The 19,423-nt window shown below is 44.3% G+C and overlaps 1 protein-coding gene across 1 annotated transcript in view; it reads left to right on the top strand.

The window, feature by feature from the left end:
- Window positions 1-267: 267 nt before the first annotated feature.
- GPSM1 (G protein signaling modulator 1) overlaps window positions 268-19,423 on the top strand; it is a 244,860-nt gene continuing 225,704 nt past the window's right edge. The window contains exon 1 of the mRNA XM_029612010.1: window positions 268-529. Coding sequence (XP_029467870.1) covers window positions 468-529 — 62 coding nt within the window. The 5' untranslated portion in view covers window positions 268-467. The remainder of the gene's footprint in view (window positions 530-19,423) is intronic.

The raw sequence follows: 19,423 nt of genomic DNA, 5'->3' as shown, positions 1-19,423 counted from the left end.
CTGCCTCCATTGTCTGACAGGCTCTGCTCAGAGAAGGCTCCTCCGGCATCTGTTGAATGCCAGAGAGGGCAGAGGGAAGAACCGTCTACAACGCACTGATAGACGTGTTTTGTTTTGTCTGTCTGTGTCTGCACTGGGGAAAGAAGAAGCTGCCACCCCGGGCACACCCCCCCCCCAGCCGGGGAAAAGGGAAGGGCCTGAGCTCCCCCCACCCCACCCCTGATGACATCACCAGCCGGGGCGTGGCTTGCGGGAGAGTTTTATTTGTACTATACATCACTTCCTAGGCGAAGCTGCCATACTATGAACAGTTACATTACAGAGGAGGAACTACATCTGGTCAAGGCTTTCTCACGATCAGGGCTGTTTGGTGCTTTATGGGGAGAGGACTTGTTCTTTCTATTTTTTTTCCCACGTTACTTCTACACACACTGTGTCCCGGCTAAGCTCCCCCTTTTGGTCCACTCATGGCTTTATTTCTCCTAGAAGATGAGCTGCAGAATTCAGCCACCAAAAGATTGTACTCGAGGTAAGAGCAATGCAGATACAGATAACTCTAGTGCACAGAGCCTGTGTGTGGGGGTCAGAGAGCTGCTGACAAAAACCCCGTTTATAATTGCTGGCCCCGTGTGGGCTGCATCTTGTGCAAGTGATTAGAGTTGGCTGCACAGAACTTTCTCTTTGCACAATACTTGCAAAAGAACAACACGCTCCCCCCCTCCCCCCCCCCCCCTTGCTTTGGGTTTTCCTCCTGTATGCTTGCCCGCTGGCTGTGCCTGTACAGATTGGACAGAGGGACCTTTTCACCTCTGCCCATCCGAAAGGCAGCTCCGTGCGCAGGACGCCGGATCTTTGTTAGGCAATAGACTTCGGAGCTGACTGGCCAGCAACTGGTTAGCCTTTGGCTTCTCTCTTTGTTGCATCTGCGAGCTGTTAAACTGACTTGAGCGCGGAGTATTGCATGTGTGAATTTTCTCGGATGATTCTTGCTATGAAAGTCTGTATAGGAAGCAGATGACAGCCTTATTTTCTGACAAAGGACCCATTGTTTCTGAGCCCCAGTTGTTGATAAGGGGCGCATCTGCAGGGTGCATGTGTTATATTGGCATTGGTTTCACAGTAGACACGGTATGAAGTAGTCAGAACCGTGTATGTTATTGGTGTTCTTGTACTGTTTTGTTCTCTCAGTGTCTCAGTAATACTTCACCGAGCTGCATGTAATACATTGTCACCTAGTACATGCCGGTGCTTTATTCTATTATAAAATGTCAGCCTTTACCTCACACCCCCACACACAAACATTATGGTTGTGTTTCAGAAATGCATCTGGGAAGGGAAAGGTATTCGCTTTTAGATATATTTGCTTTGCTTATAAACTGGAACTAAAATTCAATGGACAGTCAAAAGATGAATTAACTCCTTCATTTCAAACCTATGTGGTGATGATGCTGTAGGTGCATTACTCTCTCATATTTTCTTGATTTTTTTACAATGACACAGGCCTGCTGTAAGAACATGTCCTTGTGCAAGGTTGTGATAGTGACCTCTTACAAAAGAATATCAGCACCAAGAAGACACATCTTCAACAGGTGCAACGAGCCATAATATAAAGTCAATCTGTAAACCAGATATTAGTTTACTCTTCCCCTCCCCCACCCTGGAAAAAAAAGTCCAGTTTCTTAATCATATAGTACAGTACTATATAAATTAGAGGGTTTCAGAAGCCATAGGGTAATTGATAAAGTTTGATGACTGGAGTCAGGATTTTTTGGGATCACATGTTTAAGAAGGCAGAGCAAAGAAAGTAAGAAATCTGTTTCACGTTATCTTAAGGATACATAGGAAGCACCAAGAGCAAGAGACTCTGTACAGGGTTAAGAGATCTAGTGAAGGTCATGCAGTAAAGAAAAGGCACTAGTGGGATTAAAACAGGTTTCAAGGTCTCGCTGCAGGCAGCCGTACAATCCTGAACAATTAATTTTGCATATTCTAGGAGAAAGTGGACAGGCAGCAGACTGATACTGTACTGCAGAATTATCCCATGCATCGCTGCTCATTCTAGGCAAGAGCTGCTGAAGGGTTTTTCCTATTTTATATCTATTGGGGGGAGGATTCTTAGCACCTGGGGACCTAGGACAGCTAAGTGCATCTTACTGAAGGTTTGCTTCCCAGTTCCCTCTCAGTGAGCTCAGGAGTCTGAAGGCATAACCTTAGGGCAGGTTCCCTCTCAGTGCAATAAAGCTGTGCTAGCATTGGCTCTTCCATTCTCAGCACTCAGCAGTGAGGAGTAGATAAAGCTTTAGAAGGAATTTGAGCAATCTAATAGCAGGGTATTGGCAAGATGGCTTTGGGAGAAAACAGAAAATCAAATTATCTCCTGAAAAGCAATAATTAAATGTAGGCCTCTTTCAAAAAAAACTTCAGAACAGAGGTTAAATTATTGATTTTTATGAACAACATTTTATATAAAAAAAAATGTAGAAATGCATTCTGGACAGATGAAAAACATTTAAGCATACTTTAGCTTTAAATCAGGTATCTTATGTAAGGCCTGATTCACTAAGCATTTTTCCCATAGACACAGAATGGGAGAAAAGCCTTAGCTTGTTACATTCGGCTACAGCATCTAATAACCCTGCTTGTAATTCTGATTTCCATTAGAGTCTCGTCTGTCCAATATTAGCATGTTAACCGCAGCTCTTTCCATTGAAATGGCCAAGAAAGGTTTCTTCAGAAACATTTCTAAAGTGTAAACCAGACACAGAGAGACAGAAAGAGTTAAAAGATGAGAAAGGGGAGATATGATTCAAACATTTAATAATGTCCCAGAAGGAAGCAGTTTTCCAATCCATAGAGTGAAAAGCTCAGGGACAAGGAGGGGTCATCACATAAAACTGAAGAGGGGAAGGCTCCAAAGGAACATGAGAAAATCCTCTTTTACTGAGAGGGTGGAGAATACCCGCAACAGATTCTCAGTGGTGGCGATGGAAGCCAAAACAGTGGCAGAATGCAAGCACGAATGGGATAGATACTTTAGTGGTGGAGGGCGGGGCAAAATAACCGTAGGCAGGGCAAATGGGCAGATTGGGTGGAACAAGTAGCCTTTTACTGCCGGTATCTTCTATGTTTACAAAAAAAAGCCACAGTCTGGCAAAGCAAACAGCTGTAAAAAATAGTGACCCAGTAAGGCCACAGCAGCACCCTGTGCTACCAAGCAGGAAGTCCAGGCTTGTGGCACAAGCACAGGTCTTGCCCCTCAGGCTAGTGACCAGGCCTAGGAGCTGTGAGGCTGAGATACATGGACAGAAGAAAACTTGGCCGGGGGTAAATAGTCCCATACAAGAAGTTATGCGCACCAGTAAATCATAGAAACAGGAGTTTGATGAAGACACATGAAGGTGAATTTTAAAACCAGCATGGGGGCGCACATGTACGTGCATATGCAAACTCGGATTCGCATGTATATGTGCACATGTTATAAAATAGACTGAACACGCGTACATGTGTGCACAATCTATATAAATAAAAAGGTTAAATAGTTTGGACAAAATCGCTAATCTCAGAAACCACTGAACCGATTGCTTTCAAATTTGGACACAACCTTCATTTCACATACAGGAAGGTTCTTCTGTACTGACATTACAGATATGTCACACATGTGACAGGTAAAATAGGTTTAAAAATTGTTTCGAGAAAACGACATCTGCTGGACTAAGCGCCATCTGTTACACCTTACACTAACACACGCTGCACTAATCATTTCGCCAGTCCAGGTCCACATTCCACTTCCATTTTAACACATTCGCGCACTTTTTTCACCAGAAGATAACTATTTCCTTTACAGATAAAATACACCCACCACCCTCCTCACGCCCCCCACACACATGCCAAATTGATTTACTTCCCACAGCCTCCCAACACACACAAAACCACCCTCCTCACACCCCCCACACACATGCCAAATTTATTTACTTCCCAGGCCCTCACAACACACAAAACCCTGACAGAAGTCCGGGAGGCTCCAGTGGGGGGCCAGGACTGGTCCGGGACACATCTCCTGCACTACGGCCGTCGGCTGCCAGCAGTCAACATGGCGCTGACGGCCCTTTCCCTTACTATGCCACTCGGGGACACCAATGGCAGCAGTAGCCCATGTGACATAGTAAGGGCGAGGGCCCCTCTGTGCCATTTTCAGGACTGGCAGCCGGCGGACCTTTGCCCTTACTATGTCAAAGGACCTACCACTGCCATTGCTCCACCCCACTGACATAGTAAGGGCAAAGGGCTGTCTGAACCCGTTTCAGTGCTCGCAGCCGACGGACCAACGCCAATACATCGCTCCCGGACCGCTCCTGAATGCCTGCTCCACCGACTGACATTTTTATCAGGTCTCGGGGGGTCTGGAGGGTGGGGGGTAGTAATGAATTTATTGCGAACATCTTGGGGAGGGGTCACGGGGGGGGCAGGTTTCATTCATTCAGCAACTCTGGGGGGGGGGCAGGGGGGCTACTGTTTTTCGCAGGGCTGGAGGGGAGGGGCAGGAGAGTGTGGGGTGCTTAGTTTAAGAGAACTTTTCTCATAGGGTTGTTTTTGGGGGAAGGGGGAGGTTCACACACAAATACATACACTAAACTTGCACGATCTCGGGAACGCATCAAAATAGCCCTCCCCAGACCACAAAACAAATTTGGAAGTGCAAATTTGGTTAGGCACTCCCCTATTTGGCTACATAACGTGCACAGACGCCCAGGGACAGACCACATGTAGCACCAACAATTTTAATTTCCCAGGTCTTGGGAGGGGGCAGGAGGGTGGGGGGTTATTATTTGATTTAAAGGGTTGGGATTGGGGATTTTTTTTTTTGGGTGGGGGGAGTTCCCACAGAAATAGAAAGACAAAGGTTTTCTGATCTGAAGGGTAGGCAGTAGGCGGGGGGAGGTGACAGTGAGGGGAGGGAGAATGAGGGGAGAGGTGAGTGTGAGGGGAGAGAGTTGGAGTGGGGACAGGGGAGGGAAGGGGGGGTGAGTGACCAAGGGGGAGGAGGATGAGTGACTGAGGTAAATGAGCAAGGGGAAGGGGGAGGGAGGGTAAAGAACCTGACTCTGCCACTGCAACGTGTGGTCGGGTACTGCTAGTTTTATAATGGATGTGCGCAAATGCCACCTCTAGCACGTAAGTGGGGGAATTTGATAAAGGATGTGCACTGACGCCCTTACCAGTTTTCCCAGTTCATTCCCAGTTTGCCCAGGTAAGGGATAGGACTTCTTTACCTCCCTTTTACCCTGTTAGCCCCCACCCTTAAGACCCCGCTCGCCTCTTTATTTTTTTTGTTTTAGGACTTACCCGCCACCCGTAGCAGAAGTAAGGTTTTGCCTTAGAGGACTCCGGTGTGCGCTTGTGCGCATAAGCATTTACATGCTGCTTTCATTCGTAAATCCAGGAACACCCATGCACCGCCCAGACCATGCCCACTCCCCACCCCATTTTGGAAAACTGTGCGTGTAGCAGAGATACGCGTGTACTTGGGTGGCTTTTAAAATCCACTCATCGCATGCTGCTCCGAGATACTTGCATATCTCCTGGTTTTGGCGCGTGCAGGGCTTTTAAAATTCACCTGATGGTATTCACCACATTGTACTTCAAGCAAGCTTTCCTTTTCTCTGGAGTTGCTGGGTGTCTGTCCTGGGGTTGAGTGTTGGTATCTGGGAGTTTGCCCTCTGCCGGTGAACACTTGCCAGATATTCTTTTGCATTATAAGTACATGGTGGTGTTTGAACCCCCTGGACCTCATCTGTACTTATGGGATGAAGAAAAAGTGATAGAAGGAACTGCAGTAAATGATCTCAGCATATCTTCCTGGATGCTTCACAAATCTTCTTCATTTAGTATGAAATATCGAGCAGACATCTTGACTTGTAGATTACATATCCTCCCTGCCCCTTCCTCCCTCCCTGTCCTAGAAATAGCTGTAAGAGCAGAAACATTTTAGGGTGCTGATCTTGGTTGCTTTTATTGAGGGCTTCTGAAGCAGTCAGGGGAAACTTTCAGATACAAAGAGACAACACAAATACTTTGCAGGAATGTTTTTTTTTCTCTGCAAACTTCTCAGTTTATTTCAAAGCCGTTGTCCTTTTAAGGCTCCCTCTGTGGGACGTCACCTTGCAAGCTCAGGTGCTCCATGTTTGATGATAACTAGGGCAAGAATGATACCATGTGAACTGGGTCTGTGCCATGATAGGTTGCATGCATTTATAATTTGAAATGCTTTCCACTTGAGTTTGAAAAGCACTTTCTCCATGGTGTTTGAAACTCAAATTGCATTTCTTTTGGAATGCATGGATGGGTAAAATTAAAGGGATGTGCTTTGGCTTGCATGAATGAAGCAATCACATTTTTAAAATAAATGTATGAATCTATGTAAATATTACAGAACCAGTGCACACCATGGGCATCCATTTTGGAGTGGGAGGTAGGGACTAGACAAATGGGAGGTAGGGACTAGACTAGTCACAAACTTGTAGGTGTGAAGGTTGTTTAGCAGATGAACAGGGCCAACATGTCCACCCACGCCATCGAAAACAGCACTGTGTATACCTGCATGACTCCACCTCATTCACTGCATCAGACTCACTATGCTTTTTTTCTAGAGGCATGGGGGAATACAGGTCATTCAAACATATACCCTTGAGATTACAGCCTATACCTCACTGGGTACCCATAATTCTTTCTAATTTGGACATAAAGCCCCAAAACCAGACCTTCTACCTGTTCTGCAACTTAGATGTAATACATAGGCCTTTTATCAAATTAAAATGGACAATGCATTTTTAAAAAGTGCATTTATCCACATTTTTGTGAAAAGAACTAGAAAAGACCTGCCAGGCTATTTGGGAACAGTCTTGTTAGGAGTTCTTGGTTATACTTGCTGAGTTGAGGGGGATGTTGATGATCTCTTCAAGCCTGTATTTTTGGTTTAGTTGGTTAAATTATGGGTGACTTGAATATTAAATTGATCTCATTAAATGAGAAGGGCATTTCCATGCCTGTCAAAAGGTGGAGGGCATTACAGTTTGTCAAGCACCAAGAGGGTCAAATTGCTTTCTTGCAAGAGACACATCTTTCAGATGTGGAGCATACTAAGCTCAAAATGGATTGGATGGGACAGATATTTTGTTGTTTCTTATAACTCTAAAAGCCGTGGGATTTATGTTCTGATTCATAAATCTCTGCCTATTTCAATTCAACATGTTTTTCTGGAGCCAGAGGGATACTGAATTATTTTAGTCTGTGAATTTTTCAGAGACCTTGGTTTTATGTAATGTCTATGGTCCTAATGTGGGCTAAGCTGTCATCTTTAACAGTCTGCAAAGGCGTTTGGAAGAAGTGTCTGCTTCTCCTATGGTGTTGGGAGGAGACTGGAATTGTTGCCTTGATCCCTCAGTGGATAGATCTACTGGACATTCTCATGTTTATGATAATTCCAAAGCTCTTTCACGTATTGTCTCGCATTTTTATCTTCAGGATATCTGAAGAGTGCAGAACTCTTTGGGTAGGGATTTCCCTTGTTTTTCAATGAGATTTCACTCTTTAACAATAGAATTTATTATTTTTTGTGCTCTGCTTCCTTGTTATCTAAGATGGGCAACAGCAATATTCTTTCCAGCACATACTCTGATCATCATCATCCTGTTACATTGTTATTTTCTCCACCAAAGTTCACCTCCCCTCCTAGAAGCTGAACATTTCTTTATTGGGTAGGCAGGACTTTAAGGAAATGGTAGACAGAGAGATAGTGGACTTTCTCTCTCATTACCCTGTAACTGATTACTCTCTTGTTCTTCTATGGGAATTTTTTTAAGGTGGTGTTGCAGGTCAGATTATCAGTTATGCTAGTCATGTCAACAGAGAGGCTAGCAAAAGCAACTGGAATTGGAGGCTAGGGTAATACATTTGGAATGTAAACATAAAAGCTACTGGGTCCAAGAAGCTAACACAGCTCTTCTGGTTACTAGGGAAGAACTTAAGTCTCGTCAAGTGGAAGGAATTGAGAGATCTTTGCATATCTTAAAACAGTATTATTATGTACATGGTGACAAGGTGGGGAAACTCTTCGCTTGTTTGATACAAAGGAAAAGACAAACAGCTTTTGTTCATAAGATCAGACATCCTTCTGGCAGCAGTTGCCTTCTTCCCTCTGAGATTTTTGAAGCTTTCTGCAACTTCTACAAGGCTTTGTATGCACCTGAGCAATCATTTGATAGGGAGGTGTTTGAGAATTTTTGGGCATCAACCCTAGCTTCCAGCAGAGCAAAGACAGCAGCTGGAGGCTCCGATTAGTGGTCAAGAACTGTTTCACGCTATCATGTTCTCTCCTCGGGCAAATGTCCTAGGCCAAATGAGTATCCTATAGAATGATACAAGCAACTTCTGCCTTCTTTCTCTTCACTACTTTTTAGCCTGTTGTTTAATCATCTTAACAGCAGTCAGATATGGGGCGTCTTCTGGATGGCAATATAATAGTGCTTCCTAAGAAAGATAACTGTCTGGATGAATGTGAAGTGTACAGTCCTATTTCCTTGCAAAATGCAGACATTAAGATCCTGGTGAAGGTTTCACAGTTGAGGCTAGAATCTGTTTTACCCTTCCTAGTGCATTAGGACCAATCTGGTTTTGTGAAATGTAGAAATTCTATGGCTCCAAAAAATCAAGAAAACCTTCCCTAAATCATTGAACTCAAAGTATTCATATTTTATTTTTTAAAACAACACAAATTTTACATATTTTAATAAAGAAAGCATGACCATCATATCCACAGGCTTAATGCTGCAATATTGCTGCAACTTTTTAAAAGCCTGAATATTGATTTACTAATTGGTCTATGCGTCCTCCCTATTTTTACTTATTTTTGCATTTTTGCTTCAGTGAAAGTTATCACAAGAATTTGTGAAAAACATTTATCTTAAAAATATGAAAACTGGTGAAAACCACTTATCTTAAATGTGGTAGATGAGCGCTCCACAGAATGTCTCAATGAATTTCCAAAGAGGGAAGACCAAAAACCAACCAACGTGGTCCATGTTTTGGAAATCACCATGCTTCCTACCTCAGGGAAGGTCTTTTTCCTCCAATTAATCAAACAATCCAAAACGATTTTCCAAATAGAATTCACCTCATTAGAAGATGCTGAGAAATATATTCATCTCTTCATCTAAATATAGTCCAAAATGTTTTCTTAATAGTGTTCACCTCATTTAAAAAAACATCTGGAGATACTCATCTCTTCATCAAAATATCCTGTTCATCAATCCACCATGGTGCCCAATTTGAAAATAGCATCTGACATCATAAATTAAACCAGTACTTAAATAGAAAATAGAAAATGGAGATAGTGCAGGATAAACCATGTTGTTCACATTCCAAATTTACATATGTAAAAAAAAATCTGTTAACAATCAAATATAAACTTCCATGCTCACTTAAAACAATGAATACCAGTAAATTTCCTTATTAAGGGCCTTATTTTCCAAACATATCGCACGCGGTAAGGGACGTTTCGCACACGAAATGTCCCTTTTCGCGTGCGATACCAAAATGGGGGCGGAGTCGGCCCCAGAAGAGGAGGAGTCGGGGCGTCACCAGGGCCAACTCCGCAACGACGGCGCGCACAGCGAAAAGGTAAGTGCCATTTCGCTGCCTATTTCGCTCCCAATAGCTACACTTCCTATGGTGGCGCTATTGGGTGCGAAACCAGCAGCGATTGCACCACGACGGTGCGATCGCTGCCGGCTAGCACAGGCCCGCCCCCCGTTTCGGCCTCCCGCCCCTCATCTTCTAAAGTATTGCAGGCCTGCGATATTTTAGAAAATGAGGCCCTTAGACCCAAGGGATATACCATTCTCAAAACATAAAACCAGTATTATTCCCATTGATTAAGAATTGTCAACCAATCACCTTCTCGATTTAATGTTGGAACAAAATCAATTACCAGCATCGTATTTGATTGAAAGTATGGTTATAATCAAATTTGCAGATGACACAAAATTGATCAGAGTAGTTAATCACAAGCAGATTTTGATAAATTGCAGGAAGACCTTGTGAGACTGGAAAATTGGGCATCCAAATGGCAGATGAAATTTAATGTGGATAAGTGCAAGGTGATGCATATAGGGAAAAATAACCCATTCTATAATTACATAATGTTGGGTTCCATATTAGGGTCTACAACCCAAGAAAGAGATCTAGGCGTCATAGTGGATAACACATTGAAATTGTCAGTTCAGTGTGCTGCGGCAGTCCAAAAAGCAAACAGAATGTTGGGAATTAATAGAAAGGGAATGGTGAATAAAACGGAAAATGTCATAATGCCTCTGTATCGCTCCATGGTGAGACCGCACCTTGAATACTGTGTACAATTCTGGTCGCCGCATCTCAAAAAAGATATAATTGCGATGGAGAAGGTACAGAGAAGGGCTACCAAAATGATAAGGGGAATGGAACAGCTCCCCTATGAGGAAAGACTGAAGAGGTTAGGACTTTTCAGCTTGGAGAAGAGACGGCTGAGGGGGGATATGATAGAGATGTTTAAAATCATGAGAGGTCTAGAACGGGTAGATGTGAATCGGTTATTTACTCTTTCGGATAGAAGAAAGACTAGGGGGCACTCCATGAAGTTAGCATGGGGTACATTTAAAACTAATTGGAGAAAGTTCTTTTTTACTCAACGCTCAATTAAACTCTGGAATTTGTTGCCAGAGGATGTGGTTAGTGCAGTTAGTATAGCTGTGTTTAAAAAAGGATTGGATAAGTTCTTGGAGGAGAAGTCCATTACCTGCTATTAGGTTCACTTAGGGGCGGATTTTAAAAGGCCTGCGTGCCGGCGCGCCTATTTTGCATTGGCCGCTGGCGCGCGTAAAGCTCCAGGACGCGCGTAAGTCCCGGGGCTTTCGAAAAGGGGCGGGAGGGGGCGTGTCCGGGGGCGTTCCCGAAATGACGCGGCGTTTTGGGGGCGTGCCACGGCATTTCGGGGGCGGGCCAGGGGGCGTGGTCGAGGCCTCCGGACCAGCCCTTGGGACCGGAGGATGGAGCGGGGCTGCCGGCGACGCGCACAAAGTTACGCCTGCTTTCAGCAGGCGTAACTTTGCCGACAAAGGTAGGGGGGGGTTTAGATAGGGCTGGGGGGGTAGGTTAGGTAGGGGAAGGGAGGGGCAAAGGAAAGTTCCCTCCGAGGCCGCTCCGAAATCGGAGCGGCCTCGGAGGGAACAGGCAGCTCGCGCTGGGCTCGGCGTGCGCAGGTTGCACAAATGTGCACCCCCTTGCACGTGCTGACTCTGGATTTGATAAGATACGCGTGGCTACGCGCGTATCTTATAAAATCCAGCGTACTTTTGTTCGCGCCTGGTGCGCGAACAAAAGTACGCGATCGCGCAAGTATTTAAAATCTACCCCTTAGAGAATAGCCACTGCCATTAGCAATGGTAACATGAAATAGACTTAGTTTTTGGGTACTTACCAGTTTCTTAAGGCCTGGATTGGCCACTGTTGGAAACAGGATGCTGGGCTTGATGGACCCTTGGTCTGACCCAGTATAGCATTTTCTTATGTTCTTATGTTCTTATTATCCATACAATGTTGTACTATTGGGGTCGATGTTTTTAAAGTTGTAACACAGCTGTGATGTTCATTCAATCACTGCCTAATGGGTCTCTTTGTACACCCCACATATAATAAATTGCAAGGACAAATCAAAATATATACCACCATGTGGATGTGCATGAAGTCTGATGATGTAAATCAGTTTTAAATCCCGTACCTAGAGCTGTCCATTAGTCAAGACATCAGCCCTAATATTAGTCAACATTGCCTTGGTGACATTCTCCCTAATGTTTCTACCTCGCGAAAAGGAAAAACATGGGGGTTCCTTAAAGATATCATGCCATTGAAGAATATTCCAATATTTCTTGACAATCAATGTAATCTGATGAACTCTTTACAAAAATCTCATAACATATTTTACCCGATTGTCAAAACTCTATGGCTAACACTAGGCATTTGTTTAATATCTTTAATTGGACTGATACTGTTTGGATTGCAGACCTGAATTTGGCCTTGGACGCAGAAAACGATTTCAACAAAGTCTCATGGCCTTACATATGTGCACTACTGGAGAGATTTCAGTTCCCCTCTATGTTTATAGGGTGGGTCAGTGCTCTATTATATTCTGTGCCCAAGGTGAGAGTGATAGTTAATGGCTACTCATCTTTGTTTCCTATTTTGTGGAGGACTTGTTTGAGTTGGCCGTTTTATCTCTCTTTTGTTTGACCTAGTTATTGAACCCTTGGCTCAAGCATTCAGACAGGATGCTGGGATTTCTGGTTTTAATAGTAGGGATTGCACTCACAAGATATTACTATATGCGGATGATGTGCTCCTTATTCATATCTGATGCTTATAAATCATGTCCATTGTATTCTGGATGTCTTTGGACCAGCATGAGAAAATCTCGGGTGATAAGGTCAACATTAATAAAGTCAAGGTCTTTCCTGTTAGTCCCATTCAAACTCATCAACTATCCCTAATAGATTTAAAGTACAAACTTTAAAACTGAAATATCATGGGATTGTCAAACCTAAAAGAACAGATGATTTATTTCAAGTTATGATTCAGTCCGTAATTAATTGAGATCTAACCTACGTTCTTGGAGGGAGCTGCCCGTGGTGTGGTCTAGAAGAATTAAGCATTCTCAAGATGAAGGTGTTGCCCTTATTTTTCTATATCTATTTCAGCACGTCCCATTACGTTTCTTGGACGGCTGTTTAGACAACTGCACAGCTTAATATCTAGATTTATATGGGCAAACAAGCCCTACCTGATCAAGCTTAGTGCATTGTGGATGCCCAAGTACAAGGGAGGGGTGGTGTTACCGAATCTTCAATTTTACTTCTGAGTGGCTCGCTTGGCCCCCTTGCAGGATTGGTTAGGCGGTTCTAGTTTGCTGGGTTGGTTAGCTGCTGAAAAAGCTTTTGTGGTAATTAAGGAATTGCCTGAATTAGTAGTCCTTCCTCCTGAACATATCGCTGTATGCATTACTTGTAGCTGTAGCCTGGTGATAGCACATATGTTCTCTATCTGGTGGCAAGTGTAGAGGAAGCTAAAAATGAGAGATGAGAAACTTCCTCCTTTATCCCTGATTCACTTCAACCCAGTGATCTCTGTTCACTCTTTTTTTTTGACAATAATAGAGTTTGGGAACAACAAAGGCTAAACAGATGATATCTTTTAACCAGCTGCAGCAGACGTATCACCTACTGGGTGACACCTACTCTCAGCATGTTTTGCTTTCGCACTCCCTATCCAAGCTGAAGTACAGTGGTTGGGTTCCCTGTCCATTTAACTCAGTAGAGCTGCTCCTATATAGGAAAAACTCTAAATCTAAGGTTAAGCCTATCTCCATGCTTTACAGGGGCTTGCTTGGAGGTACTGGGCAATGAGTCCAGGGTTCACATTCTTATTAGTAAGTGGAATTTGGAATTGTTAATTCAGTTGGATGTGGAAGATTGAGAAATGCTGTGGATGGGGGCATTCAAATTTTTTCCAACACATAGAAATACTGATCTAATGGTACCACTCTTACGCCATATATATTTACACTAGCCGTTAAGCCTGTAATAACGGGCTACATTAACATTTTTTTTGGTTCATTTCCTTCCCCCTCCTTCTCCCTCCCACCTCCCCCACTCTCATCCTCCCTCCCCTCAGTCACTCCGGTCCTCCTCCCCTCTCCCTCAGTCACTCAATCCTTTCTCTCCCCCTCCCCTCAATCACTCCTCGCTCCCCCCTCCCTCCTCCCCCGAGTCACTGACCTCCACTCCCATTCCTCCCCGTCAGTCACTCCTCCCTCCACCCCTCCCTCCTCCCTCAGTCACTAGCCTCCCTCCCCCTCTCCCTCCTCCCCTCCTAGTTACTCCTTCCCTCTCCCCTCAGTCACGGTGTCCTCTATCCCCTTTCCCTCCTCCCCTCAAGTCCACTCTCCCCTGTCACTCCTCTACTTCCCCCTCCCTCCTCCCCTCAGTCACTCTCCTCCCCCTCCCTCCCCCTCATTCACCCTCTCTCCCCCTCCTCCCATTCCTCACTCCTCTCTCTCCCCCTCCTCCCCTCCCTCCTCCTCTCTCCCCCTCCCTCCTCCCCTGTCACTCCTCTCTCCCCCTCCTCCCCTCCCTCACTCCTCTCTCCCCCTCCCACCTCCATCACTCCTCCCCCCTCAGTCACCCCTCCCTCCTCCTCCCCCTCAGTCACCCCTCCCTCCCCCCCCCCTCCCTCCCTCCTCCCTCCCTGCCCTCCCCCCTCAGTCACCCCTCCTTCCCCCCCCTCCCCTCAGTCAACTCCTCTCTCCCCCCTCCCCTCTCCCCTCAATCACTCCTCTCTCCCCCCCTCGGAAGATCGCCGGGGGGGTCCTTTCCGTCCGTCCCTCCCTCCCTTGCGCGCACGCCGCTGCTGCTCCTGCTCTTCGGGCCGCCGCCACTCCTGCTCTTCGGGCCGCCGTCGCCGCTCCTGCCGCTCCAGCTCTTCGGGCCGCCGCCGCCACTCCAGCTCTTCGGGCCGCCACCGCCGCTCCAGCTCTTCGGGCTGCCGTCACCGCTCCTGATCTTCGGGGCGCCGCCGCTCCTGCTCTTCGGGCTGCCGCTGCTCCTGCCGCTCCAGCTCTTCGGGCTCCTGCCGCTCCAGCTCTTCGGGCCGCCACTACTGCTCCTCCAGCGCCAATTTTAACAGGCACGCTCTGACCGACGTGCTCGCATGCGCAGTAGAGCTGCTCTCTACTGCGCATTTGCGGCACGTCGGTCAGGGCTCCCTTATCTAGTAGATCCTATGACGTTTCTGAACCAAACCCTGGATACGATGCTAGATGCTGGAGGAGATGTGGTGGACAGCGCTCCTACATACATATGTGGTGGACGTGTCCCATAGTGCAAGATTTTTGGGTAGTTGTTTTTGAGTAAATTTCACATGTTGAGCTTGACATCCCTGCTTCTCCAGAGTTGACATTGTTGGGTTCTTGGAAAGCGAAGCTCATGAGTGGTAAGCTGTAGGTATTGTCAAACTAGATGTTGCTGATGGCACGGTTTACCATTGCTTTCTTTTGGAAGGGGATGCATTCTCTGGAGAACCAGAGAAGCCAGTTGTTTGAGTTGGCTCACACTGAGAAACTGGTAAACCACCTTTAAAAAAAAAGTGGGGTCTATGAATCTGTGTGGTGTAGATTTTGGCCTTATAATAAAGATCAACAAGCTTAGGGGCCGATTTTAAGACCTGCACGCATGCATTCATGTGCGCGCGGTTCCTAGTGCGTGCACATGGATGAAGCTATTTTATAACATGCGCGCATCATCGTGCGCATGTTATAAAATATGTTTCCCACGCAGATTTTAAATTCCGTGCATGCATTTGCGGGTGGGTCGGGACTCGCATGTTCAGGGGGAGATTTTAAAAAGCAGCATGCGGTGACGTGACTAGGCCTTTCCCAGTTCTCTACCAATCTGATCCCCTCTCCTCCCCAACCCCTAATACCTACCTAGCTACTCACTTTTTTTTTTTTGTTCCATTACTTAATGCTCCTCTGGAGCAGAAGTAAACTCCACGTGCCAGATGGCTGCCGGCGCAAGCTGTCCCGGCCCATCCCTGCCCCTTCCCTCCCAGGCCATTATCCCCCCAGCCTGCCCCATTTAGCTGACCCGGCACTTCTGTGCTTATCGGGGATTGTGCATGTGGCCGGGCCTTTTGAAAATTTGCACAGCACACACAGGGCTCAGCCACACGTGTAACCCCCGAATTTTATGCGTGCAGGCCATCAAAAATTCAGGCTTTAGTGTGGACACAAGTATGAGGGTTTTATGTAACAAACGTGTGGCCTTGTAAATCTCGATATGTTCTCTTATCAAATATGTAAAATTTGTTGTCTGGTTATGAAATAAAACATTAAAAAAAAAAAGACCTGGCCTTTTATTAATTGTCCCAGTGGTTAACTTTAATATACTGCATTTTTTGATATGATCATATGCACCACACCAGATTTGCAGTTATTTCCCTGTGGGTATAGCATTGACAATTACCTTTATACTATGCAAAATATGGAACATCTCTGAATGAGATGCCAATAGATCATATCTGTACAGAAAATCTAAGTTGTTTTTTTTTGTTCAGGCTTTTATTGCTTCTCTCTCCCCATTTTTCATATTTGCTCTCCTTGGCAATCATCATGCTTTCCCTTTCATCCTGCCATTCTTCCATGTGCTTGAATAGAAGGTCAAATCCCCAGGAGTAGCTGCTGGAAATATTTTTTGTAAAGATTTTGAAACCATGGCATTAGCAGACTGTATAGAAGAGCAGGTGAGCAGTGGTGCAGATTGCAGACCTGAATGTACAAGGGAGTAATTAGTGCATCATCTTACCTGGCAGCATCTGTACATTCTGCTACCTGTGGCTAGAAACCAGTGCGAGGCATCGGTTGCTCAGCTACAGTTTTGGGTTTTTTTTATTTACTCCTGATACCACAGCCTCTGTGCATCAGATTATAAAATTGCTGGCATCTCAATTCAATTATGTATTCAGGAAGTCGGAAATGTAACAAGATTTCTGAATGTTGTAGCTGCAATAGCAAACCACTTTGGTGGCTAATGAACGTGTTTTGGTAGCAGGACTGTCAAGATACACACCTTAGACACTGATTAATGATTATCCAGTGCATCAGTCAGTCAGCTGTATAGAGTCAGATGTACAAAAGAGGTTTTCCCATTTTTGTGTCTAACTGGTAAACATCATTGAAAGAATGTAGCCAGCCCAAGTTTAAATGTCTTTCAGAATCATCCTCTTACTTTGCAATTGTGTTCAGTTCACATCAGACTGGCTAAAATTGGTTTCAAAAACATTTCTAATATGATTTGTTTGACTTCCACAAAGAACGCATGAAAAAACAAAACCCATCATGGGGAAGACCAAGTTTGTCCATCCATTGGTCCTTGTGTGCATGCTTGCATGTTGCTGTCTGTCCATCCTCATACTAAACAGTGAGACAGATGGAGCAGCAGATGAGGCACAACAAAGATATTTGGAATTTATGTGTACTCCCTATAGGAGTCCACTTTTTAAAACTTGTTGTTTGCATAGTGCTATGGCTGCCCACTATGCAAATGTGAGGTCTACTGGTACTTAGAACTCAACATGTGGGGGTAGCAAGTGATTTGCAAAAGATTTTGAAATATGGAATAATCATAGTATTCTTTTCCAAGGTAGAAATTGGCTCTTCCCCCTTTTCGTCCCTTTGAGTCCCCACTTTCTTAGCCCGTGTAGCAATTTAAATAATAATCCATATTATAATGAAATGGTCACTCCCAGATCAAATTGCACACTCAGGTTCTGCTAACATAAGAACATAAGATATGCCATACTGGGTCAGACCAAGGGTCCATCAAGTCCAGTATCCTATTTCCAACAGTGACCAGTCCAAGTCACAAGTACCTTGCTAGTATCCAAACATAAAATAGATCCTAAGCTACTAATGCTGGTAATAAGCAATGGCTACTCCTTATTGATTTATAGTAGTTTATGGACTTCACCTCCAGGAACTTATCCAAACCTTTTTTAAACCCAACTATATTAACTACCTTAACCACATCCTCTGGCAATGAATCCAAGAGCTTAATTGTGCGTTGAGTGAAACTTTTTTTCTCAGATTTGTTTTAAATGTGCTTCCTGCCAACTTCATGGAGTGCCCCCTAAGAGTTCTATTATCTGAAAAAGTAAATAAACAATTCACATTTACCCATTCAATTTCTTTCATGATTTTGTAGACCTCTATCATATCCCCCCTCAACCGTCTGTTCTCCAAGCTGAACAGCCCTAACCTCTTTAGCCTTTCCTCATAGGGGAGCCGTTCCATGCCCTTTATCATTTTGGTAGCCCTTTTGTGCACTTTCTCCAGTATAACTATATCTTTTTTTGGGATATGACGACCAGAATTGCACACAGTATTCAAGGTGTGATCTCACCATGGAGCATTACAGAGGCATTATGACATCCAGTGTTTTATGCATCATTCCCTTCCTAATAATTCCTAACATTCTGTTTGCTTTTTTGACTACCACAGCACACTGAGCTAATGATTTCAATGTATTATTCACTATGATGCCTAAATCTCTTTCCTGGGTGGTAGCTCCTAATATTGAACCTAACATCCTGTAACTACAGCAAGGGTTATTTTTCCCTATATGCAACACCTTGCACTTGTCCACATTATTTATTCATTTATTTATTTATTTTATTTATTTACTTTTATATACTGGTGTTCGATTTTACATATCACATCGGTTTACATTTAAACAAAATTTGCAGGAACTTATGCGTTACCTTTGTCAAATACATTAAACATTTAAATATGGGGATTGTTAACAAGGGATATAAAAGAACATGAGGAATGGCTAACACTACGGGATGCACGAAGGGAAGCACAAAGGGGAGTGCCCCTTCAGCGCGTGACGCCTGGTGTTATGGCGCCGTTTAACGTCCATCACAGTCCTCAGTGACATCAGAGGGGGGGGGGCGGGTCTCTCAATAGAGGATCACACACATTAAATTTCATCTGCCATTTGGATGCCCAATTTCCCATCTCAAAAGGTCTTCCTGCTATTTATCACAATCCGCATGTGATTTAACTACACTGAATAATTTTGTGTCATCTGCAACTTTGATCACCTCACTCGTTGTATTCTTTCCAGATCATTTATAAATATATTAAAAGCATAGATCCAACTTCAGATCCCTGAGGCACTCCACTGTTTAACTTTTCCCACTGTAAAATGGACCATTTAATCTTACTCTCTATTTCCTGTATTTTAACCAGTTTGTAATCCACGAAAGGACATCGCCATGACATTTTAGTTTTCTTAGAAGCCTCTTATGCGGGACTTTGTCGAACGCCTTCTGAAAATCCAAATACACTACATCTACGGTTCACCTTTATCCACATGTTTAACCCCTTCAAAATAATGAAGCAGATTTGTGAGGCAAGACTTCCCTTGGGTAAATCCATGCTGACTGTGTTCCATTAAACCATGTCTTTCTATATGCTCTGTGATTTTATTCTTTATAACAGTTTCCATCATTTTTCCTGGCACTGACGTCAGGCTCACCAGTCTATAGTCTATATTTATATCTAAAACATGGAAGCAGAATAAGGTGTTTGGCTCTTTAGTTCTGCCAAGGCTGGGAGATATCATCAGATAGAAAAATAATAGAAAAGAAAAGGGAGAATTTGTTCATTGTTCTGAAGACAGAATCTATTTGAAAAGCCCAATGATCAAAAGAGAGGTTAATTATTCTGTGGCAGCATTAGCAGCTCTGAGATTTATAACTTAGAACTTTTACAGTGAAATTG

Source organism: Rhinatrema bivittatum, chromosome 8 (assembly GCF_901001135.1).
Source record: "Rhinatrema bivittatum chromosome 8, aRhiBiv1.1, whole genome shotgun sequence".
In the NCBI taxonomy this organism is placed as follows: domain Eukaryota; kingdom Metazoa; phylum Chordata; class Amphibia; order Gymnophiona; family Rhinatrematidae; genus Rhinatrema; species Rhinatrema bivittatum.
This window is presented reverse-complemented; position numbering and strand designations above follow the sequence as displayed.